Raw genomic sequence first — 25,035 nt, 5'->3', positions numbered from 1 at the left:
AAGGTGATCACATCAACATTCCGGGCTTATTTCAGAATTTGCATGACACCACCACGCTCCCAATTCACAGGGAAGACAGTACCAAAGCTGAGCCTCATCAGAGGGGACAGAATGGCACTCCAGTTGACTGGAGGGTACTGGAAACTACCCCCCACAGTAGCCAGGGATCCCAGTGCTGTCTTCACCAGCCTAGAGTGGGCATACTCAGGACCTGCATAGGAACAGTGAAGAGGGGATCATCAGGGCTGCATAGCAGACACAAGGGTTGCATTTTTCAGATTCTTTACCCTCTGAGTTGACAATGTTCAAAGCTGAAGTTTATGGTGATGCTTGTGACTTCACAGTGAGGACAGTGAGTGAAGGGGTAGACAAAATCATCTGCGTGTGAGAGTGAATGAGTAAGGCATCCAAACCTTTCTTTCCTGCCTCGATGGCAAACTCCACAATAGATCTGATGACACTCTCTGAGAGGTAACTGAAGTCCTGAGGCACTGAGAGAGAGAGAGAGAGAGAGAAAGAGAGAGAGAGAGGGGGGAGGTAGAGAGGGGGGAGGTAGAGAAATGTTGGGACAATTGTCAGTGATATTTCCTAATAATTAAATCTGTTCTATTAACTGTTCCCCCCTAGAGCGTCAGGCATTGTGCTGAAATTTCGCTGACCAATATCAGTGATAATGGCTAACGCTATATCCATGAAAACATAGATTTCAGTTTGTCCTACTCTGCAGCAACATGTTTTTGCTTGTAATAGGCTAATATCTACTCTATAACTGTCCAGATGCACTCAGGAAATATTTGCAGAAGCCCCCTGCTGGAGAAACCTACCTGAGGTCTGCAATGGTTCAAGAGCGTGTCAATGGACTTTATTAATAAGCATTAATCATGAGGTTTCTAGGCAGACTTTGCAGCAAGGAAGTCCAGACATGTCAAATTTGAAGGATATGTACCAGAGACTTGGAAGATTTTAGTTCTACATGCTAGCCTTCTATGTTTTATTTTTTGCACATTTTGCTTCTATAAGGCCCATAGTTTTAGAGAAATACTTACAGTATTAACAAAGACTACTGAACATAGCACACAACACAAAGTTGTCTTGTTTGAAGATTTTTTTGTTTTTGTTTTCTCTTATCCTCCTTGTTCATTGCAAAAGTTATGTCGTGCAGCTTTAATAGTACTTTTGTTCACATATTTGTTAATAATAGTGTAAATTGTAGTAACCGATAACCAAGTGCCAGTGTCTTGGATGTTACTAACAGGTAAAGGTAGTTGGTAATATTTAACAATTTATTCATTCTTTGATACGTGATTCATTTGTTTGAGAAGTAATTTTAACGTATAAAAATAAAAAAAAAGATTTTTGTCTTGAAACCATTGTGGTGTCAAACTTGGCCATGTACAATACAAGGACTGTGAGAATCTGCCGGCCACATAGCCATTGGCTTCCAAGCAATCATCTCCCAAAAAACCTCCCCCTTGGGCACCACAGGTTTCTGATTTGTAGCTACTCACTCCCACAAGGCCAAGTTTGAGACATTGTTATTCCAGGCATATATGTGCTGTGCATAATAGCCTGGGGATGAGGTTAGGCTCTACACTAAAGCAATTTGGATTGGAGATCATTTAATGAATGTGTAAGTACAGAATGTCATCTTGGAGAGGACCAAAACTGCTCAGAAATGCTCCCCTGAGGCCCATAGAGAAGAGTGCTTATAGAGTGCAAGCACACCTGGGGAATCAGGAGAATTGGAGTCAACAATTTGAGGTAGAAACACTGATGCTAATGACTAGTTTCTAGTCTCTGCCAATCTGTGAGTAGGAGCCAAAGCTCTCTCACTGATCAGAGTGTGGCGTCCCTCACCTGCCGTGTGGCTGTGACTGGAGGACATGTGGGCCAAGTGCAGGTGGCCCACCAGACAGGCACTGTTGGACTGCAGCCCGATGGCTCCAGAGAAGGTGATGATCTACAGTGGAAAAGAAAGAAAAAGGTGCTACCTGGTGCTGAAAGTGAACATCCCATCGGGAATTAATAAAGTATCAATTGAATTTAATGTTATTGGATTGGTTATATGAATTACTGATTGTTACCAGGAACAAGAAATACAATTCCTTGTTATTTACAAGGTAACTGGACTGTAGTTTCCACTTCATTATTTTCCATAAAAGACACTTGTTTCCGTATTATTATGTCTAGATGAATGTTGTGAACCTACTTGTGTTATGGCCCGTATGACCTCATTCAATCGGTTCTGCTGCTGAGAGGACTGCTCTGATTCATTCCGGAACTGCAGGGGGAGAGAACAGCCACAACCATTGATATCACTTAAGAGCACACACACACACACACACACACACACACACACACACACACACACACACACACACACACACACACACACACACACACACACACACACACACACACACACACACACACACACACACACACACACACACACACACACACACACACACACACACACACACACGAGACAACTTGAGTCGTCTTGTGCCATAGACCCTTCAGCCTATATTGCAGACGGAGGGAAAGAGGAACACTGCCAACAAGAGGCTGGTGATTAAGTTCAGTCCAGATCTTACAAGCTTTGTTAGCTGGTTGTGTGATCTGGTCGACTTACCTGAATGAGGGCACTCTCAGATCCCACCAGTGCTACCAGTCCGTTGACCGCAGCCAGCCTCTGCATGGTGGGGCAGCCCTGAAACGCAAGGGTTGAGACTCTTATAATACTTAAATACACCAACATTTATTAGTTACACATTCAGTGCTTTGCAAAAGTATTCATCCATTACTTCCTTGATTTCGACCACAACCACTTGTGGCTAAGCCCACCTCAGTCTACTTCCTTGATTTCGACCACAACCACGTGTGGCTAAGCCCACCTCAGTCTACTTCCTTGATTTCGACCACAACCACTTGTGGCTAAGCCCACCTCAGTCTACTTCCTTGATTTCGACCACAACCACTTGTGGCTAAGCCCACCTCAGTCTACTTCCTTGATTTCGACCACAACCACGTGTGGCTAAGCCCACCTCAGTCTACTTCCTTGATTTCGACCACAACCACTTGTGGCTAAGCCCACCTCAGTCTACTTCCTTGACTTCGACCACAACCACGTGTGGCTAAGCCCTCCTCAGTCTACTTCCTTGATTTCGACCACAACCACTTGTGGCTAAGCCCACCTCAGTCTACTTCCTCGTCGCATCTTTTTTTAATGTGTGGGGAGGAATAATGGGTATGCCTTTATTTTACAGCCCTGTTTCGGCTGGTATTTACTCAGAAACTATGTGGTAACAAGGGGTACTTTCTAGTACTTTAGTCAACACATTTAGCACAATATAACTACAGGTTGGTACTAAAGTGGTGCTTAAGTCAGTGAATCCAAAAGAAATAGCGCGTATAATCAATATGCAATTATCAGGTAATAACAGTTTTACCATAAAGTACTTTGAGTACCTGTTTAATACCGGGCTGTAAAATAAGGCTTACCAAACATTTTTTTGTCAGCTACTTGTTGAAAAATCCACTTTGTCATCACCGCAAAAACCGCTGGACCCGTTTATCTCAAATTATTAACCCATTTATCTCAAATGCACTGTTTGGTGGCACTTCTACAATCCCAGTCCCTGTTAATTCCACTCTTGCAAGCCTCCTGTTCAAACCTAAATGAGTCTCTGCCCCGGTGGTTTTAGCTGCAGTACCTCTGCGAGCAGGATCTTGATCCAGGCGGCCAGTAGACGGGGATTGATGCCATCTGCTTTGCCGTGGCCACAGGATGACAGGCCGTGAACAGCCAGCCCCAGAGCCAAGGAGAAACCTGGAGTCTGGACAAGACACACACACACACACCAGTGTCAGAGTATGAACAACAACCTCAATCGCGTCACACACACACACACACACACACACACACACACACACACACACACACACATTATGTTTCCCCTCACCTGTTGACTCTCTTCCGTCATGGTGCGGAGAGTGTTCATGATCTCTTCTGCTTTTACGGCATCAATCACCCCTCCGCTAAAGGCTGACACGCCCACACAGGCCACAGAGTACGCCAAGACCTGAGGTAGAGGACGATGGGGAGAGAGGGATGAAGAACAAAGAGAGAGAGGGAGAACGATTGATCATGAAATGCCATTGAACGCCCATCAACCGCATTTGATACAAACCCACTGTAATCAAGAAGGCATGTAATATCGGATGCAAATCAGAGACCCTATAAAAACAAATATATTAATTACAAAATCACATAAACTATTATCATTAAGATGGACTCAATTCAACTTACTGAGTGACTTGTTGATGACATTTTTGCATTTGAGCTAATTTAAAAGAGTGTATAACACAAATACTTATGTAAATGAGGTATTTCTGTATTTCAATACATTTGCAGACATTTCTAAAAAACCTTAAGCCTGTTTTCGCTTCGTCATTACGGGGTATGTGTGTGGATTGGTGGCTAAACAAATAAATGTAAGAAAGAAAAAAAAAAATGCTTCGTTGTCCCATTACGTACGCAGGGCGTATGTAGTTCAAAAATATAAAAATTGAAAAAAAACAATACTGTTCTCTCCTTATAAAGAAAACCAAGTTTGGGTGCACCTCCTGCAGCATGCGTCCCCGGCTCCCGCTGTTGTGGAGCTCCCCCAGCAGTCTGTCCAGGGTGAGGGCTGCATGGGCCCTGTGTCCTGCCTGGACACTACGGCTCAGAGAGGCCAACACCAGGCCCAGGCCCAGCACACAGCCAGCGCTGTAAGGAAGAGTGGAAGGAAGAGAAGAGAGGGGTGAGGATGGATTGTGAGCAATCTCTGATTTTGAATAATGAAAATAAATGATCCCACACAGTATGTGTTGTTGTTTCTCAACACTAATAGAACCAAATAGAGGGAATATGAGAGTACACATGGAAATATAAAGGAATTAGGATATAGGGTTAGGGTAAGCACTACCTAACCTTAACCTAAAACACAGTTCAAGCGGTTTTCAGTTCAACAATGTGGCTTTGATGTTGATAAATGTAGATGATAGTCAATTTATTAGGTAAGATTAATCAAATCAACACACACACACACACACACACACACACACACACACACACACACACACACACACACACACACACACACACACACACACACACACACACACACACACACACACACACACACACACACACACACACACACACACACACACACACACACACACACACACACACACACTACTGACTTGTATTCTAGGTTGGTATCAAAGCAGCAGGCTTCCAGGTCGTCTAGAAAGCCAGTCAGCAGCTCAGTCATCTCGTCATCTGAGACGTCACTGTGTGAGGAAGACAGAGGAAGAGGAGGGGGAGAGGGCAAGAACAACACTACTATTGGAAAACGCAGAAAACAAAACGTCTCATCTCACACCAAAATTCAGCATCAAAGATTTACCACACCACAATTATTGTCAAATAAATTCACTCAAACAAAAAAGACTGATCTCAAAAACACATCACAAGATCACAAATAAATAACATCACAAAGAGACGCCAGATATCGCAAAACTACACAGGACATCACAGTATGAAACATCACAAAGACATAAGAGACATCACAGAGGTAACACCCCTCACCACCCACCCCCCATGGCCCCACCTGAGGCGTTCCTCATGCAGAAGAGAGAGGAGCATCCCCAGAGCCAGGCCTGAGTGGAACTGCACAGCCTGGGAGTCGTCAGCTGTGGGCGAGCCGGGCATCCCTGACGACAGCGTAGTCAGGACCTCGGACACACTGTCCTTATGCCAGGTGACCAGCACGGGCACCATCAGGGACAGGGACAGGGCTGCACAGGAGCGGGCAATGGCACTGGCCGTGTTCTCCCCCGAATAGGACCGCTAAAGATCAGAGTAATGTCAGTCAATGACAAAAACATAATTCACGACAAGGGCATTTTTAGAAAAACCGACGTTGTCTGTTGGTTATATCATTGTTTATCTGTCACGATGGAAAATAATATGGTGCAGGTATATGTAACTCAAGGCAATGTCATCTGAGTTGAATTGTCAGGGGCGCTAGAATGACAGTAAAAAACTGCCACCTGTCTGACATAATGGAAATAGACGATTCTGATTAGAGTCAGACATCCGTCATTTATCAAAGAATCCAACAAATGGACGTACATGGAGGGTCGTGAACAAGAGGTCAACATACGAGTTTGGTGTCTCTGCAGCCATTGCAGGCATAACGAGGCAGGGCATAATGGAGGCAGGGCATAATGGAGGCAGGGCTATAATGGAGGCAGGGCTATAATGGAGGCAGGGCTATAATGGAGGCAGGGCTATAATGGAGGCAGGGCATAATGGAGGCAGGGCATAATGGAGGCAGGGCTATAATGGAGGCAGGGCTATAATGGAGGCAGGGCATAATGGAGGCAGGGCTATAATGGAGGCAGGGCTATAATGGAGGCAGGGCATAATGGAGGCAGGGCTATGATGGAGGCAGGGCTATAATGATTCTGACTGGTGTATACTACGGCTCTGTTTGACATATTGTGCTGGTGACACTGTAGCGACACAGTGTCTTTGTCTGTGAGTGTGGAAGTCATCTGCAGGTGTCCAGCATGAATAGGAGAATAGGAGGGTTTTACTCCTTAATGTCATCACGTGGGACCCAGGGAGTTTGTGAGCCTGGAGGAGCTCATTATTTGGTCAAAGGTCTCACATCTGTACCATCTGCACCACAAAAAGTGATCAGAGCAGCTTGGTTGTACTCACATGAAGTAACCAGGAGAAGACCTGTCCTTTGGGCCCACAGATACCGCTAACGATGCTAAGTAGCGTGTCCAGTACCATGACCAGCCAGGTCGCTGTGGGCAGGATCTCCGGTCCTACCTAGAGTACAGAGCAAACACATTGTGAGTAGTGACACAGCATCTCAATGTAGACACTCAGTTCCAACTGCAGAAGGATTAAAATTAACATGGCGGCTACAGGTATGTATGTGTATTCTGATATTGTTCACAATACGCTATGAAAGTCTGTACGTCACAAACTGCAGAATGTAAACAGAACTGGAGACACTTGAAGAAGTAGAAATGATGTTGCTACTTCCTTATACTACCAACATCCAATAACATCAGCAAAATAGTGTGGCCTTCAGTGGTGTAACAGTTGCCCTATCATGATATTTAAAAAATATAAAAAAAATCCTATTCTGTTATGTTTAGGGTTAGGTACTGTATAGGTTTATGGTTGGTTAAGGTAAGAGGAGACGTTAGGGGAGGGGTTAAGGCTAAAGTTAGAGGAGTTAGCCAACCTGGAAATTGGTCTGCAAAAAAGACGCTGAATTGCAGTACATGGAGTCTATGGCAGATGTATAAATAGTCTAGTGAAACAAGGAGATGCTCCAAATATCACAATATTCTCCAAAATGCTCCAAATATCACGGTATTTAATGATATCTAAAATCGGACCAATCCTACAGTTGCACTTACTACCAATTTCATCCCATTGCAGTTCATTGTCTAATCATCCTGTTGTGTGTGTCTATTGATTAGCTGAGTAATCTATTGGTGGCTGACTTGAGACAGGTGAACACTGTAGTTAGTATCTAATAGGAAATAGTGTGGTTCCAGTCCTTACCTCAAACCCCTGATGTTCGATGTCTGCAGGAAGGTTACTCTCGTATTTTGCCAGAATTGCAGCCAGACCACTCAGAGCCAAGATGGAGTTCCCCTGCACCACTGGACTGTCTCTGTCACCATGGAGACATTTTTTTCCTATTGTTACAATCAGGCCTGGAATTTCATTTTGTTAGGGCAAGGCCACCATGACCTTGGAAGGGGCACAAGTTGTTAGGACACTAAGGCCACCAGGCCACCAGGCCATCAGGTTTATTCGGAGGCAAGGGAAACCAGTTTGAGTGAACAATTGTTATTATTAGGGCTGCAGGGGTTTTACATTGTACATTGCAAGCATTGGGCCTTAAATAACAGGAGAGTGTGACACGAGAAAAAAAAATCCATTGCAAATGAAACATGTTATATAGACTTATTGAAGATTTATTCAACTTATTATTAAACTCAAGATGGACTTCAGCCTCTTTTGGAGCAACAACGCAACGTACTATAATGATGCTCAGAAAAAGCTTTCAAAACTAGATGAAGTTGCTAATCATTGCTAATATGAAATAATGCTATAGCCTATATCCCTTCTTCCACCTGCTGGCGAAGCCAGGAGACCACCACCAAACCTATTCAGTTTTGTAATTATAGGCCCTATAATACAAATTTGCAAGACAAACTTTTCCCCATGGGTCAGGTAATGTGTGAGTCGTGGATGCAGGCTTTTCTAAATATCACTTAATTTTGGGTTTGTAACATATCTATTTTGCATAAACAGAGATTATCCTCTTTTCAACAGTGGCCTTGACTGATTATGATAAGGATAGCCCAAAAATACGAATAGTCGTATGGGATTACGAATATAGAAGTATACTATTTTATAAGTATACTTTCAAGTATACGTTTTGTAAGTATAATGAAATACAAATTTGCAAGTTACTTTTTGCAAGTATACTGAAGTACAATTTAAAGTACATTCAATTCTAGTATCCTGTTTGTAAGTATACTAAAGCACAAATTTAAGGGCATGAAATTTAAGTAAGTACACATAAGTGCAAGTCAATACAACTTTTGTGTGTTTTAAGTAATAATAGAAAAACATGAATAAGTATACTTAATAAATAATCTATTTCAATACACTTAAGTATACATCTTGGGTAGTGGCTCTGTCTCTTGAGTGAATAAAAAGTGTCTTCAGCCAGTCTCGCGAGGGCCGCAATCCCCCATTTGTGTTTTATCGAATGAAGCAAGTGAATGGGAACTATAATATAACTGTCATACACTTTAACAGGTTTAAAATGTTTAATTCAGGTGGGACATTCTGCCACTTACTTTGCTGCAGATTTGATAACATCAGTCAGCTGGTCTCTGACCCTGTGTGAGGGGGAGAGAAGGGGAAAGGAGAGAGAGAGAGAGAGAGAGAGAGAGAGAGAGAGAGAGAGAGAGAGAGAGAGAGGAGGAAATAATACAAGATGGCAACTTCCAGGAAGACGAACTTTCGCGCTTGAGATGGATTCCATTGAAATCAATAAGGCGCCATCATAGCTTTGTCTAGGAATAATACGTCTATGGTGTGTACGCATGTGTGTGAGTGACAGTTTGTGGATGTGTGTGTACTGTGTGTAGAGTCATTCCTACCAGAGCCAGGCGCAGTGCTGTTTGTACTGAAGTTCCTCTGCACTCTCCTTTCCCTGCTTCTGCAGCATCTCCAGCTCTGCCCGTCGACCCTACCAAAAAAGGTCACAGGACACATGACCACAAACCCACCACACGTATGCAAAACTAGGACCACACAGAACCCCATTCACTCAGAAACCAGGACCACACGACAACAACCACATCCATACAGCAGCAACCACACCGCCTCAGACATCTGGACCACAAATTGATCACATTGGCTGTGTCTGAAACCTAACCCTACACTACTTTAGTTTTTGAGTATGGAAGATTTGAAAGTTTGGAGTATGCAAAATGTACCAAAATTGCATATGCTTTAAATGGCAGAATGTCATACAAAATTGTGCTTTGTACTTGCAGTGTACATGCAGCGTGTAAAACATTTCAATATAAATAATTATTATTTATTCATTATTTTCTTACACATATTATTTATAAGTCATCAAAATTGGTTTAGGCAAATAAATCAGTAATCCCTCCTTGACAAGGGATGGCGATCTGAAAGTGGCAGTGCTGGGATCCGAACCCTGTCCTCCGTGTATTAGATGAGGGAACTAACCTCTGAGCCAAGCTCATCTCAGAGAGAGTATGTGGCTTGAAAACCACGAAAGAGCATGTATGTATGTACGAATTGAACAACGTATGTTTTCTATATTGTCATCATATTCATATTTTTGCATTTTGGCTTTGTTGTAAAGTCTTGGCCTACAATGTAATTGTTTTGAGAAAAAATCGGAAAGTGTCAATGTTGGGATTCGAACCCTGGTTGTCACGGGTCGGCATGTATCACAAGGGCACAAACCCTCTGAGACATGCTCACCTCAGCCATTTCTCACCAACAGCCGACCGTTGGTCTTGGACTCTAATGTTGTCAATGTCAAATTGGGGCTGTGTGCTGTGGTGGAAGTCTAGGATTTACCACTCTGTACTTTAGCTCTTCGGAGGTAAGAATCAAGAAACAAGTCCTGAGTAGCCACAATATCTGAGTAAAAATGATAATGATAGTGATGATAAATGATAAAATAGTTCTATGAATGTATTTTCCATAACAGTGCTTAACTATGAAGGCTTAGAAGGTTGACTCAGGCTAGCGATGTGTGACTTACTATGAAGGCTTATAGAGGGTTGACTCAGGCTAGTGATGTGTGACTTACTATGAAGGCTTATAGAGGGTTGACTCAGGCTAGTGATGTGTGACTTACTATGAAGGCTTATAGAGGGTTGACTCAGGCTAGTGATGTGTGACTTACTATGAAGGCTTATAGAGGGTTGACTCAGGCTAGTGATGTGTGACTTACTATGAAGGCTTATAGAGGGTTGACTCAGGCTAGTGATGTGTGACTTACTATGAAGGCTTATAGAGGGTTGACTCAGGCTAGTGATGTGTGACTTACTATGAAGGCTTATAGAGGGTTGACTCAGGCTAGTGATGTGTGACTTACTATGAAGGCTTATAGAGGGTTGACTCAGGCTAGTGATGTGTGACTTACTATGAAGGCTTATAGAGGGTTGACTCAGGCTAGTGATGTGTGACTTACTATGAAGGCTTATAGAGGGTTGACTCAGGCTAGTGATGTGTGACTTACTATGAAGGCTTATAGAGGGTTGACTCAGGCTAGTGATGTGTGACTTACTATGAAGGCTTATAGAGGGTTGACTCAGGCTAGTGATGTGTGACTTACTATGAAGGCTTATAGAGGGTTGACTCAGGCTAGTGATGTGTGACTTACTATGAAGGCTTATAGAGGGTTGACTCAGGCTAGTGATGTGTGACTTACTATGAAGGCTTATAGAGGGTTGACTCAGGCTAGTGATGTGTGACTTACTATGAAGGCTTATAGAGGGTTGACTCAGGCTAGTGATGTGTGACTTACTATGAAGGCTTATAGAGGGTTGACTCAGGCTAGTGATGTGTGACTTACTATGAAGGCTTATAGAGGGTTGACTCAGGCTAGTGATGTGTGACTTACTATGAAGGCTTATAGAGGGTTGACTCAGGCTAGTGATGTGTGACTTACTATGAAGGCTTATAGAGGGTTGACTCAGGCTAGTGATGTGTGACTTACTATGAAGGCTTATAGAGGGTTGACTCAGGCTAGTGATGTGTGACTTACTATGAAGGCTTATAGAGGGTTGACTCAGGCTAGTGATGTGTGACTTACTATGAAGGCTTATAGAGGGTTGACTCAGGCTAGTGATGTGTGACTTACTATGAAGGCTTATAGAGGGTTGACTCAGGCTAGTGATGTGTGACATGCCGCTGGTCTATTGAGAGCTGGGAGGCCCAGGAAGAGCTGCCAAACACAGCAAGAGATGGATAGTGGCAACCTACGTAGCAAACAAACACCACACACTCACAAGTACATAAGCATGTTCCCCGCGCACACACACACACACACACACACACACACACACACACACACACACACCTGTAGGACAGCATGGAAAGCTCGGCTCATGAACCCTCTCCAGGCCTGGGGCAGTAGTAGGGCGCGGTGCCATTCTGAGGGCTGGATGTTCACCTGGCCACGGGGAGGAAGACACAGAGAGACACTAAAGGGCCACATTTTCCTTGTGCAAAACAGCGCTGAAATACCCCAAAATACCCCAAAACCCAAATTATTCAACAGCAGGGGTCATTAACTGGCAGTATGCAAACTGACTTAATGTAGCCTGTCATGGTTGTTTTAGTGAGGAAAAAGTTATAATGTATTAATTCATTAGTGTTACTTGAAAACATGAATTACTAAAACCAGTTTAGTAAAACCACAGTAATTTCAAGAATGGTGTCGATGATTGGCTAATTGTGGTTTCCACAATCCCACACGGGATGAGTCTCATGCAACAAAAGATAGTTTGTTGTTTATTAGGATCTACTTTAAAGAGTCCTTAACACCATATATCTGGTACCCAGATGTTCTCAAACAGAGCCAGTCCAGGCGTACTATGGAGGTTATTTTTTATATCACATACATTAGGTCGAAGTTCAGAGCCGAGGCACCACCGCGACGATGTCACTGAACGTACAGTATTTCAGATGATTGAAATGATAACTTTCATGAATTTCACAGTGGCAGAGTTATTTTATTGTAGTGTCACATCACGCCCGTGGACGTCAGTTTGGTATGACCAGTGTTAAAAAGGAGGTCACCTCGTGAATGAGAGAAGCCAACATCTGCTGGTAGCTACGGCCTCTGCTGAGCAGGAATCGATTGATTGGCCGCCCTTCACGGTCAGACTGAACAGGCAGATCAAAGGAGAGGAGTAGGCCGACTGGAACACAAGACACATTGAAACAACAAAAAGAAGATATTTCACCTGTTTGGATTGTACTTCTATTGTATTTATGTAGTGTTACCCTTGTAAATCTCTAGAATAAAGACTGAACTGAATTTAAGACATAATGAAGATAAAGTTTTCGTTCCTTTTTCTGGGTTTCTACTGCAGCTCGTTCATGAGTGAATAGAAGCTGAAGCAGGACTATTGAAAAAGTTATACAGTACATTAGGCTACAGAAGATGATTCTGTGGCGATATCGGGTAAAAGAGAGATCCATAAGATATATTATGTGTTAGCCACATAGTTTCATTTTGAGACAAAAATGGAAGGTTGCAAATTACCAACGTATAATCTTAATATTTTTTTAAATAATCCAACACGCTCTGCATTTCTGTTTTTAGAAAGTTTACAAGTTCTCAAAGAGCACCGTTTACTCATTAACACTATTTTCAATTTATTTTGGATGAAAACCGCCAATTTTGGTCATAGCCAATACATATGCTTTCGTGCTTATCCAGCTGGTGCTGCCTTTGCAGTTGGTAGTTGCTATTCAGTGATTGTCAGCCAGTCAATCCCTTTGAATAATTTTTTGTTGAATAATAAATAGTTATTTCTACTGGCTTATTAATAGTAAAGTGAAAAGGCTGTTCTTACCTGCCAGGCCAGGTTTAAGTCCAGGCTGCTTATTTTTCTCATAGGTCTTCAACATAAAGGCTGGGATCCCAGCCACAGTCTTCCCCTGGTCTGAGTGCAGGTTGCCCCTTCTCAGGGCTGTGTGGTACACACCGCGGGGCATCTGGCTCATCTCCTGCCTCACCAGTGATGTCAGGAAGCTCTCAAGAGCTAAAAAGGAAAGTGGGATGTTTGGGATTTTAGTGGGGGTTTAGGATCCATTGAGGAGCCTGAGCAATACTGGATTTTTGGGTCCGATACAGATGCATATTTTTGGGCAGCAAAGTTAGATCACAGTCATCAGAGAAAATATATTTGATAATATAATCTTTTTTAAATTGGGCTTCAAATGAGAAATAGTGCCAAAAAGATGCTCTGAATGATGATGTATTGTTACATAAGCATAAGAATGACTATACCTGGCAGGACTGATATGGGCGTGAGGCCAAGGAGCTTTACGTATGAGGAACCTGGAACGGACAGATCTTCGTCCTTCTCTTTCTCTTCCCCCTGTTCCTCCTCCTCCTCACTCTCAGGAAGCTTTGCCACTGGCCTGACCTAGACAAACCAGCACACCAAACAAATTATACATTGTATGATAGCACTAAGCAAAAAATAAAATTGATTGTGTATGCAGACCTAACGTAGCTGATAATCAATCATGAAACATGAGCACGTTCTCTTGGCTACAGTACATTGATAACTATTATCTATAAGTATAATGTCAACAGCACAATGTTGCTGGCTGGTTGAGAGAGTTGAACTCACCTGTTCAGGGAGGTGCAGGACTGTGTGTGCCGTCTCTGGGAACTGTGATAGGGCCCTGTACCCACACCTGGCCACTGTAGGGTCCTGAGACACACACACACCATCATCATTAGCTGAGTCTCTGTCTCTGTCTCTCTCTCACACACACTCACACACACACACACACACACACACACACACACACACACACACACACACACACACACACACACGTGTGCTCGAGTTCAACACTGACCTTGTTGAGAGCATAGACCCAGAGAGAACTGACCACCTGCTCTTTGAATTTCTGTGGGAAAATGAGGCAGTGGTGAAACATACAGTAGGAGCTTACAGGCCCTGCACATGATAAGTGTTGCATTGACTGAAGTCAATGAGAAGCGTCAGCAGTCCACCGCACATTGATACAGGAGTTTTAAAACTTCAAATAATCTTCTAGAATGGGAAAAGTGATGTCTGAATGTGTGTTGAATTGATTGAATCATGCTCTCGTGATGAGTATCCCTGCCTCAGACTTGTAAGCATGAATATCACCCTCGGACCTACCTAAATGTATGGAAATAACAACAAAAAACTCTCACCGCCACCCCCTTGACACTAAACATAGATTTGTAAGGACAGGATAGGTATACAGTAATATTGGTAGTACCTCCTGGGTATCTGATAAAGCTAGATGGGATTTTCGCCATATTGCCATCCCATTACTACTACCTATCCTTACAGATCTACACATCTAGCAGGGCAGGAGCAAGGGGTTGTTTTTGGAACGGGCCACAGAGTGAAGTACCTCATATTCCTCTGTCTTCACAGTCAGCTGTGGCACCAAAGCGAAGAGCTCTGCTATGGCCTCAACCACCAACGGCCTGGACTCACAGCTCAACCTAGGGCCCAGGGCCCTCCACACGGAGCCAATGTCTACCACCTGCAATATAAGGTTAATTTTGTTTATGTAACAGGTGCAATGTGAATGCACTGTTACATCAAGTCATCACTTTGAGTGTTGACCTCAGTGTAATTATACATATTACACATAGGATTTTCAACGCTCCACTGGGGCTGGCCGGCACCGCCTCCTCGACAGCCTAGCACCCCTAGACTAGACAAGATACCTGTAGGCTGGCTAGTTGGTTTCGTAACATAATATATGACAATTTTTGTGCCGAAATAAGCAATGTTTGGTTAAAACATACATATTTTGACCCGTCCGAAGTCCAAGTCCTTGAAATCAATGTGCCCCAGTGTGTGTGTCATTTACCTCAGCCTGGCAGAGCTCCCGTAGGCCTTGCAGGGCCAGGGCAGCTGGAGTGGCCTGATCTGTCCTGGAGCACTGGGACAGAGTGTGGGTAATGGCAGACAGCATGTCCCCTCCGTGTTGGTAAGGCCTGGGGAAACACACACCCACACACAAAAGTTTGGTGCTGCTAACAAGCCCGACAAGTTTGGCGTTGGCACTTCTGTTATGCGCGCCACATTTGACCGGTATAAATACTTGGTCACTGTTTTATTTATACAGAAAAAACATTTCATTTATTTACTTGTACCGTATTTGATGTACAAATAAAATCCATTAAATTGATGAAATTGGGCCCGGGGCTTCTAGTGTTAAAAGCAAAAAGATGAAGCGCATTTTCACACGTTTTATAACATTTGCAATATAAGACAATTTAGGTGTAGTAGTATTATCACTCTATATGGTTAGTTTAAAGAGACAGAGTAACACAAGTGTAGGAGGGCACCTCTCTCTGCAGATGTCCCTGACACAAGCAGCTCTGGCCAGGATCTGTTCCCACTGTGCGTCCTTCCCCACCATCACAGCGGATTTCTCCGCCTGGGCCATCAGCCTCTGGAGCTCAGGGTACACACGCTCCTACAGGGGGAGAGAAACAAACCCAGAATACAACATACAAACATACCCATAAATAAATTAAACATTTAAGACTTTATCATTATTCTCTACAAATTATACTCTATTTACAGTCAATTAAGCCCCAAAATGTAGTAAATGCACCAAAATTATACCAAAATTATTTGGGCATATATACAGTATTTTAATATCCAGCCTAAAACAAGAAAGGCAGTGCCATTTGCATAACATATTGGCTACAAATGCAGTCTTTCTCTGCCTGAGAATGTTGGCAAGCACACCAAAGATCACTTTTACTCAACTTATTTTCGTGTTTTTATCATTTTTAATGAATTCGCTGGCTGGATATTGGGGAGGTGCGGGCAGCGGGCCACCAGTAACCCATCACTGAAGTAAAAGATTTTCTCTAAAAGTATAACAAACAAATAACAACCAACAAATATGCGATAGCATTATATAATTACTCTACCCAAGGAAAGAGCTAAGAATTGGTGGCTTTTGGTGACACAACCTCCACTGACCTGTTTCTCCCACAAAGCCTCCATTAAGCGCAGTGCCGTCGCCCTCAGCTTGGGGGTGCTGCCCAGCATCTGGATGGTGTGTAACACCTGAGGAACACACAACTGACAGAGCCACAGAGATGTAAATAAGGGAAAACTACATGCCCAAAGCAAAATCTACCCCAAGCCCCTACATGCCCTCTTCACTAGGAATTCAATACATTTCATATTCAAAAAATTATGAACAAGGATCCTAATATACCATTGAATGTACTTAAATCATCATGTACAGTACCATGCCAGGTTAAATCAGAATACTACTCACACCTTTATTCATATGAACTAATAGTATTATCAATATTCACAATTCTTAATTAGTTTCCCTGCCAAATAGCTGGCCAGCCACATGTTTTGGTATAAAGTTGAAATATGGTTCTGGGGAAATGTGACCACTCTCAAACAGATGTCGATATAGCATAATAATAATTAAATAATAGTTGTAAACATAGCTATACATTTGTTTGTTTACACATACATGCCTACGTGTTTAACGTGTAAGCTAAACCAAGTTATGTCTTTGTTTTCCAACTCAGACAGTACGGCAGTATCTGCAATGAAAACAGGCCAGTACCGTGTTGGTCCCAAGGTTCGGCAGGGAGAAGAGCACGGCGTGAGACAAGTCCGGGTCGCACTCCCTCCCCAGCCGAAACAACAGAACAGGAAGCAAGGATGTGACCTGCAGACAGAGAGAGAGAGCCGAGGCAGTTGGGGGGGGGGGGGGGGGGGGGTGAGAAAGGGGGTGCTCATTACAGCATGTCTACTTCAATTACATTACTATTGAGATGGGGAGGAGGGGGCAAGGGGGTGGCGGCACATTGACGGAGCTAGCTGTAGTTCAGTCAGGGGACTCTAAGTCTGTCAGGTGACGTGGGTTCACACGTTTGCAAAACACCATCACGTTCATGTTCAAAGAGATGCTTAAAAGCAGCCAGTTGACTCATGCTTCAAAAGACGAGTGACATTGTTTATTAATGTTGTATATTAATTAATTAGCACAATATGAAGATATGATAATTCTGTGTTTCAAGTTGAGATCAATCAATCAAATCAAATTCAATTAACTTGCATGTTTTAGCTACCTACCTGTGCAGGGTCCACATTGGCGATGGCTACGGTCGTCTTTAAGGCCAGTCTGCAGACCTCCCCTTGGCCAGTGATGATGAGGTGGGCTACAATGAGGGTCAGGGGTAGGGGGACATGCTGGCTAAAAGGCAGGGCTGAGGTGACAGACAGGAGCCACTCACAGGCTGCAGCCGGATTCCTCGCCACCCAGTGAAGCATGCGTGTGGCCATCTGCAGCTCACTATACCAGGGACTAAGGGGTAACGCCAACCGGTGCCGGACCTGTAGAAAGGGGGAAGAGGTAGAATCATGGGTATACAGGTCCTCTTTAACACAATTTATGCTGAGAATCATCTCTAGTGAAATTGAGTGATGCTGAAATCCAATAATGGGAGTGTTAATATAATTTATAATAACTTTAGTTAGAAAATAACGTTTTTTTTTGTTTTTTTTTAAAACAAGGTGCTGGTTGTGAGATTGATGCTGATGATGCAGACTGGCATGGAAAGCCTGAAGAGCTGCCTCATTGACACAATGTCACAATATCAGCTGAGCTTGATCAATATTTATGAACTCTCTTGCTAATCACAATTAAGTGTGTCTCTTCCTTCTCCCCATAGCAAAACAAACATGTGCAGGCCTACTGTAGCGATTATGATAAAACATTTAAAAAAAAAAACACAGCTTGGCCTGAATGGTCTTGACAATTTATGGTAAATAGAAAGGCAGATTATCGTAGGAACATTGCTGGCAACATGCTCCATTGGTTTATACAAAGGAACTATTTGACTCTCCACAAGCGTTGACCAATAGAAAATGTACCCCATTCATTGGCGCCACTCTTCTTTATAGAACACTCTTGGTCAGCCAATTTGCAATTGTGGAATGGTACAATCCTAGGAAGCTCACCTGCTCCCTCTCAATTTTGCACTACTACTACTTCTACTACTGTTACCTCAGTAGGACAGGCCGTCTCTTTTTGGGCGTTCTGCAGCAGGGTCTGAGCCAGGCTCTGGTTGCGTGAGTGGGTGTGGGGGTCCGTCAGGGGCTCCATGAGGGCGGAGCAGGATAGGACCTGAAGGAGGGGCAGCACCAGCACGGTGGTCCCCCAAGGCGGATGCTTCACCTCTGGGGGGGCCAGACTCAAGGCTGCAGGGGCAAGACAATTCGCAGTGAAGAGGGGTGAATGTTTCTGTGAGTGTGTGTGTGTGTGTGTGTGGCAGAGAGAGGGAGAGAGAGGGAGGAAGTGGGAGATAGCGGGAGAGGTAAGGGAGAAAGATAAAGAGAGAGGTAAGTGTGAGATGGAAAAAGAGCGAGAGAGAGAGAGGGATTGAAAAGTAAAAAAACTGCAGTGTAGAGATAGAAAGTGGTAACAAAAAATATTTTCAGGAAGCAGAGGTTGAGAGGATAGCAGGATAACATGGACATACCCAGACTGAGCAGGCCTGCCTGCTGGGACACTGGGGACTCCAGGAGGAGCAGGGCCAAGCCCACCATCATCTCCTCCGGCAGGGACTCCTACAAAAGGAGGGGGGGGGGGGGCATGTGTCAGAGCCAGGGAAAGACATGGGCTTTAGGAGGAGTGGGAATACAATGACAGTTTTGAAAGCACCAGCGGGCTTGGCTCAAAGATTCCGAGACCTACACTTTAAAAGCCTTGAGCCACAGAATCGCTTGTAATCATTGCTACCTGAGATGAAGAGTGAAAGATACGGAGGAATAATGGACCTCAGCTTCGCCCTAAATGTGGTGTTTCATGTTGTCTTTTGATCTTTGAAGACTACAATATCTAAAACCACTTCGTACTATATTCTTACCTTTTATAAACAAAAAAACATTCCTTAGCAGGCACTCGAAACGTATGGTTTGTTAGCAACTTTCTCAAACGAGAGGCAATAGCACATCAGGATGATGCTGCCGTTTGTAAACACTGAAGGTGAAATAAACAAATAAACTTTATAGAGCTGTGCCGGGGGCTCAGATTGTTATCCATATCATGCACATACGTGAGGTAGCAAAAGTACACTTTCATGTGATCGTATTTCTAAATATCACACAAAATGGAGATAAGGTAAGTATGATCTTCTAGGAGAAAACATCAGGTAAATAGGGTATGCAGTGCAAAAGTGTGAGAACTGAGGAGAAGGGCAAAGGTCAACTTTCACTTCTGTACTCACCTCACCACCGGGACGTAGCAGCTGGTGTAGGAGGTGGAGCAGCGGGCGGCAGTCCCCACTGAGCTTCAAGCTGAGCTGGCAGGCGCACAGCAGCTGCAGAGCTAACTGAGCTCTCTCAGGCCCCCAGCGGACCTCGGGGAACCTCAGCAGGGCCGGGAGCAAGGCTTCCACAAAATTCTGCAGGTCCAACACCGCCTCCACACTGTCAACCTGCAGCAAGGAGATATGCCAGAAAGCCAAGAGGAAAGATAAACAAATATTTGATGAATAATGCAAGCTTTTTCACGTAAAAAGCATAATAATATACGAATAGCAGTTACTTCATGGCAGACTTTATCACCTGCATGTGTGGAACCAGCTCATAGAGAGAGTGAACCAGGCTGAGAGACACTTCAGAGGTCTGATCGTCTTGGTCCTTTTCCTGCTGGTGCTTTCCTGGCTGGCTGGGCAGTAGGACTCTGAGGAGGCTGCGTCTGAGCAGGGCATGCTGGGGCAGCCGCTGGGGCTCGCAGTACAGGTAGCGCAGAAAGGGAGCTAGCATGGTCACATAAACCATCTCATCCCTACAAACAGGCACACAGGATGAGACCCCTACTTTCAAAGGGATAGTTCCCCTCTTTCTGACATTTTACCTTATTTATGACCTACCTGGGGTGATGACTTTCAACCATATAGTTTAAAAAAAAAAAAAAAAAAATCCATTGGGTAGTTAGTAGTATGTGCGGCTTGTTAATTAGATTTTTTTTTTTTTTTCCCCCAATTAGCACACTAGCTGTTCCCTGCCATTTCCAGTCGCATTGCTAAAAATGCTAACCACACGTGAATCTGGTTAGCACCTCCCGGTTAGCATTTGAGGAAATACTAGTGGCAGTGGTAACCTTAGTTATAAAACACCTGATCATCATTGAACATGTTAAACAACACAGGCCAACATGGCAGAAAGTGTTTATGACTTAATGTATTGTTTATCCTAATATTTAGCCCACCACCCATCCCGACCTTCATTAACACAATCAATTGTGACCCTAAATGCACCCAATGTGCGGTATGAGTCATCCTGGGGCTTGTGGTGAAAGGAAACCTTGCCTGTCAATGGCCCTCTGGATAAAATCACCAATCTCCAGCAGCAAAGCAGGCCAGCAGTCCGGACGGTTCTCCAATGCTGTGATGTATGGGTGAGGGCTGCTCCTGCAAAATACGGATTTCTCAATGTCTTTTAATCTCATTTAGTTGGTAAGAACAACCCAAAATAGTAAAAGAACATGCCAGTTAGCTTTCAGAGAGGTGTAAGAAACTCATTCATGGTTACAGGAAGCGATTGATTTCAGTTATTTTTTCCAAAGGGTGTGCTATCAAATATTAAGTTGAGGGTGTCAATAATTTTGTCCAGTCCATTTTTGGAGTTCTATGTGGAATGACTTCGTCAGCTTTGGCTTTTTTTCTCTGATTTGTTGTGTTGTTCTAATGCAAACAAAATAAATAAACATGTGAATACCAAAGCATTTGTAATTGCAACAATTTTCTGGGAGAACTGGTGCATTATCTGAAAGAAGTGCAGTGGTGCCAATATTTGTGGCCATGACTGTATGGTAACATTACTCATAGCTGTGAGATAGAAAGATGATGATATTGTCTGACAGAGTAAGGGCTTGTGATGTGAACTGACCTGATGGAGTAGGGACATGTGAAGGGTGATGCTCTGTCACAGTTGTCTGCTTGCATTTGTAGTAGCCTTCCCATTACCTTTATCAAACCCTGCACGTTCCTGTTCAAAATACAATAAACAAGCAAAATTAGGCAATTATAATGTACCAATGAGAGATACTTATCACATCTTAGAGAGAAGACAAGTAGAAACAAAATAACAATACAGTTCCACACATGTGATACAGAAACTGCTCACTTAGTGCAGACAAGAAACACTTTGTGAGAACTTGCAGAGGGAGTGTTTTTCTGTTGTTCATTATTTTTTTACTCATACTTTATTGAGAGATTGGAAAGAGTGGAAGATGAATGAGGAGACAGAGACTCAGGGATTGAACCAGACCTCTAGGGGCAATGTGTTGCAGCACTGTATAGTATGTATTTTGTGTGAACATTGTGTCATTCACGGGTTGGTTTCCCGTACACAAATAAAGACTAGTCCTGGACTGAATCACACTTGAAATGGCAAATTATCCATTGAAAATCCTTTTTTTTTATTTTATTTTTTTTATCCATTTTTATTCTATTATACTCATCGGTCCAGGCTTTGATACGCAAGCTACTGAAAGCATGGTAAAACTGCTTAGAATCTTTAGGATTCGAAGAGAACTTTGAAAATGTCAAGATTTTTTTTCTGTGTTTCGGAAGAATCATAGTGTTGTGAATGTCGGCTTCTAGGGTTGATAAATTCCTTGGAAATCTTCATACAATATTTAGATTTGGTAAGCTAAAATTTTATTTGGTTTCATTTTGTGTTAGAATGATGTAGCTGTCGTAAGACTATGCCTTTTATGACATTGATGAAGCTTGAATTTGAATGTTGAGTTTATCGAGCCAAACCATCTTTGGAAATCCTGAACATTCATAGCTCACTTCGAGGCATGCAGCTTGGCTCAGCTCAGTGCTTTGAAAAGGGTAAGAAACTCCAACCTCAGCTTCAAATCATGGAACAAAGATGGCCTTTTACCATCTCAGACATATGGTGCAAATCGGACATGTTTTTTTATCAAGACAAAACTCTGTGTAATTGACCCATGCTTTTACTGTCATCATTATTTTGCTGTATCTGTTCAGTACCTTGCTGAAGGTAGGAGGGTTTGTACCTTGTTGAAGGTAGGAGGGTTAGGGTTATTACCTTGCTGAAGGTAAGAGGGTTAGGATTATTACCTGGCTGAAGGTAGGAGGCTGAGGATTCTGTTGAGGACATAATGAAGATCTGCATGGCCTTGCTCCACCAGAGACACCAGGGCATCGCAACAGGCAAAGCGCACAGTCGCGCAGTCACTGCAACACTGGTCCCACAGCACTTCCACAGCTGGGCCCTACAACACAGCAGCATAGTCAGACACACCATGGCTCAGTCATTACATATCCCTGTTCCCACAGCACCTCACAGTCACAAACACTGTTGCAGTCACTGCAACATTGATCCACTGCAGTCACTGCAACATTGATCCTACATCACTTCCAAAGCTCTGGGCTCTAAGATGTAACAACATAGCAAGAAACATAGCAGCATTCCCCCCCAGAGCCTCCATAAGCTGTCCCAACAAAACAGCAGCATCAGTTAGAAACACGGCAAGTTACTACACTCATCACACTCATTCACAGCAGCACACTGGCAGAAACATCATAGTCAAAGACACACTGTACATATTCAGGTTTTAGAAAAATGTCTAGATGTGTGTGAGCTGGCCACCGCTGTTGTTCTTCGGCTCATTATTTCTTTATTATTAACATTGCGTGGTGAAGAATGTTGGAATTAAAGATAGTTGTATGTTTAAAGTTACGATTTTGCCAACATAACATTGTGGGAAGTTCTAATAGCCACAATGTTATGTGTACAACATCTTAAGACCTGCATCGCTATACTGGGAGCGTTGCAGTTTAAAAAAGATGTATTTGGTTGTTTTGAGGACCTTTGTTCACAGTTACCACCATCGCCCTAGCACTTCCATGGTAGCATGATGACTTATCCTCACACAGTCAAAAACAGTGGGAGACAAGAAACACAGAAATACACTCAGAAACACAGATAACATTCAGAATCCGAGGTCAGTCAGAGACACACACTCACCTGGGCGAGGGCCTGGGTGATCCTCTCATTCTGGCCCTTCTCTTTCAGAACAGCAGCAACAAGGCTCCTCACCGTCTGCTGACACAAAGCACAGGCTAATCCAGCTACTTTGAACTATTCCCGAATGTGATTGACAGTCTCTATATATTGGGAAAAGGAAACCTTTTTTTTTTCTTTTTATGGCTCTATACAATTCAATTATCAGTTTTAATTCAATGTTGTTTTTGTTCAGAAATTACAATACTTTTTATACATAGTCCCCCTATTTCAGGGCACCTAAATTATTGGGAAATTTGGCATGACAGGTGTGTTCCGTCACATCATTTGTGCAGGCATAAGAGAGCTGTCAATGTCTAGTATTGATTGTAGGCTTTGCATTTACCTTTGGAGTCTGTCAACATGAGGACCAAAGAGATGTCAATGAAACTCAAGGAAGCCATTATGAGGCTGAAACATCAGAAAAATCCATCAGAAACATAGCCAAAACCAAAATCAACAGTTTGTAACATAATTAAAAAAGAAATTAAGCACTGGTGAGCTCAGCAATGAGAAACAGGCTGGTTAGCCAAGGAAGACCTCTACAGTCTTCAGTCTGCCTTCTTTCATTTGAATGATGTTACAAACTGTTCTTTTTGGTAAGTCTTGACTTTCATTGACACCTCTTTGGTCCTCATGATGACAGACACCAATAGCAGACACCAAATGCAAACGCAAAGTCTAGAATCAAGATCGCAAATGATTGCAAGCCGTGTCTCCAGTTATGTTTACATTCTGCAGTTTATGGCATATGAACTTCCAGTAGTGTATAGAGAGACCATTAATTCATGCTCAGTCATTACTTTACCTGAACCTGTATAAGAGGGCTGGGAAAGTCAAATCTCTTTTTCAAACTCTCACTCATCTTCTCCGGCCTTGCCTGAAAATATGGAGAGTGTAAAAGATTAGAAGAAAATAATATATTGGGGTTTTGTATTTTTAAGGAGATCACTTAGAAATGCAACACAAAGGGGCTCTGCTGTAACAGTACATATCCAGGCTACTGCGCTAGCCTGCTCTTTTCAGAGTGTCGAATTCTATTCAGAATCATGTATCATGTTCATCCCTGCAAGAATGGGAAAAAGCCATTTAATAGATGGATTTCATGTCAATAAACAAATATCAGACTCGAGCAGATGTGAATGTGATAACATTAAAGCGCATGGGGTAACAAGGAAGCTCAGATACAAATAAACTAGGGATGCACGGATTGATCGGCCAGCAATTGGTATCAGATCACAAAAACGTCAAGTTCGGTTGTGTGGGAGGGCTTAAAAGAGCGCCACTACAGAGGCTCGATGGAAAATATGGTGTAATTGTACAATTCAACTGATCCAGATGTTTTTTAGGTGCACGTCTTTTCTGTTTAGCTACGTCAAGCAGCCATGCCAGTTAAACTCAGTGATATATTGGTAGGAAACAGGGCAAGTAGCTTCCTACTCAATAAAACATAAAAACGTTCTTCTTAGAAATTTCAAACTTTCTGTAATGTAGCAATGTTATGTTTCCACATGTAGCGATGTTAGGTTTCCA

At 43.1% G+C, this 25,035-nt stretch overlaps 1 protein-coding gene across 1 annotated transcript in view; it reads right to left on the bottom strand.

Annotated features, from left to right (window-relative positions):
* focad (focadhesin) overlaps window positions 1-24,378 on the bottom strand; it is a 30,753-nt gene extending 6,375 nt beyond the window's left edge. Inside the window, exons 1-35 of the mRNA XM_083690127.1 lie at window positions 24,311-24,378; window positions 23,467-23,541; window positions 22,557-22,711; window positions 21,352-21,450; window positions 20,772-20,873; window positions 20,026-20,248; window positions 19,686-19,895; window positions 18,939-19,026; window positions 18,464-18,657; window positions 17,530-17,790; window positions 17,018-17,122; window positions 16,408-16,509; window positions 15,759-15,889; window positions 15,278-15,404; window positions 14,810-14,944; window positions 14,261-14,311; window positions 14,026-14,109; window positions 13,677-13,815; window positions 13,240-13,428; window positions 12,458-12,579; window positions 11,736-11,828; window positions 9,268-9,356; window positions 8,962-9,003; window positions 7,649-7,760; window positions 6,782-6,898; window positions 5,664-5,902; window positions 5,254-5,343; window positions 4,627-4,774; window positions 3,966-4,085; window positions 3,717-3,839; window positions 2,636-2,713; window positions 2,210-2,281; window positions 1,858-1,960; window positions 414-491; window positions 83-211 (exon numbers count right to left, since the gene is read on the bottom strand). Coding sequence (XP_083546253.1) covers window positions 83-211; window positions 414-491; window positions 1,858-1,960; window positions 2,210-2,281; window positions 2,636-2,713; window positions 3,717-3,839; window positions 3,966-4,085; window positions 4,627-4,774; window positions 5,254-5,343; window positions 5,664-5,902; window positions 6,782-6,898; window positions 7,649-7,760; window positions 8,962-9,003; window positions 9,268-9,356; window positions 11,736-11,828; window positions 12,458-12,579; window positions 13,240-13,428; window positions 13,677-13,815; window positions 14,026-14,109; window positions 14,261-14,311; window positions 14,810-14,944; window positions 15,278-15,404; window positions 15,759-15,889; window positions 16,408-16,509; window positions 17,018-17,122; window positions 17,530-17,790; window positions 18,464-18,657; window positions 18,939-19,026; window positions 19,686-19,895; window positions 20,026-20,248; window positions 20,772-20,873; window positions 21,352-21,450; window positions 22,557-22,711; window positions 23,467-23,541; window positions 24,311-24,367 — 4,282 coding nt within the window. The 5' untranslated portion in view covers window positions 24,368-24,378. The remainder of the gene's footprint in view (window positions 1-82; window positions 212-413; window positions 492-1,857; window positions 1,961-2,209; window positions 2,282-2,635; window positions 2,714-3,716; window positions 3,840-3,965; window positions 4,086-4,626; window positions 4,775-5,253; window positions 5,344-5,663; window positions 5,903-6,781; window positions 6,899-7,648; window positions 7,761-8,961; window positions 9,004-9,267; window positions 9,357-11,735; window positions 11,829-12,457; window positions 12,580-13,239; window positions 13,429-13,676; window positions 13,816-14,025; window positions 14,110-14,260; window positions 14,312-14,809; window positions 14,945-15,277; window positions 15,405-15,758; window positions 15,890-16,407; window positions 16,510-17,017; window positions 17,123-17,529; window positions 17,791-18,463; window positions 18,658-18,938; window positions 19,027-19,685; window positions 19,896-20,025; window positions 20,249-20,771; window positions 20,874-21,351; window positions 21,451-22,556; window positions 22,712-23,466; window positions 23,542-24,310) is intronic.
* Between the last annotated feature and the right edge of the window lie 657 nt (window positions 24,379-25,035).

This window comes from Argentina silus, assembly GCF_951799395.1.
Source record: "Argentina silus genome assembly, chromosome: 18".
Classification (NCBI taxonomy): Eukaryota; Metazoa; Chordata; class Actinopteri; order Argentiniformes; family Argentinidae; genus Argentina; species Argentina silus.
The sequence above is the reverse complement of the archived record's forward strand: the minus strand, read 5'-3'. Positions and strand labels throughout refer to the sequence as shown.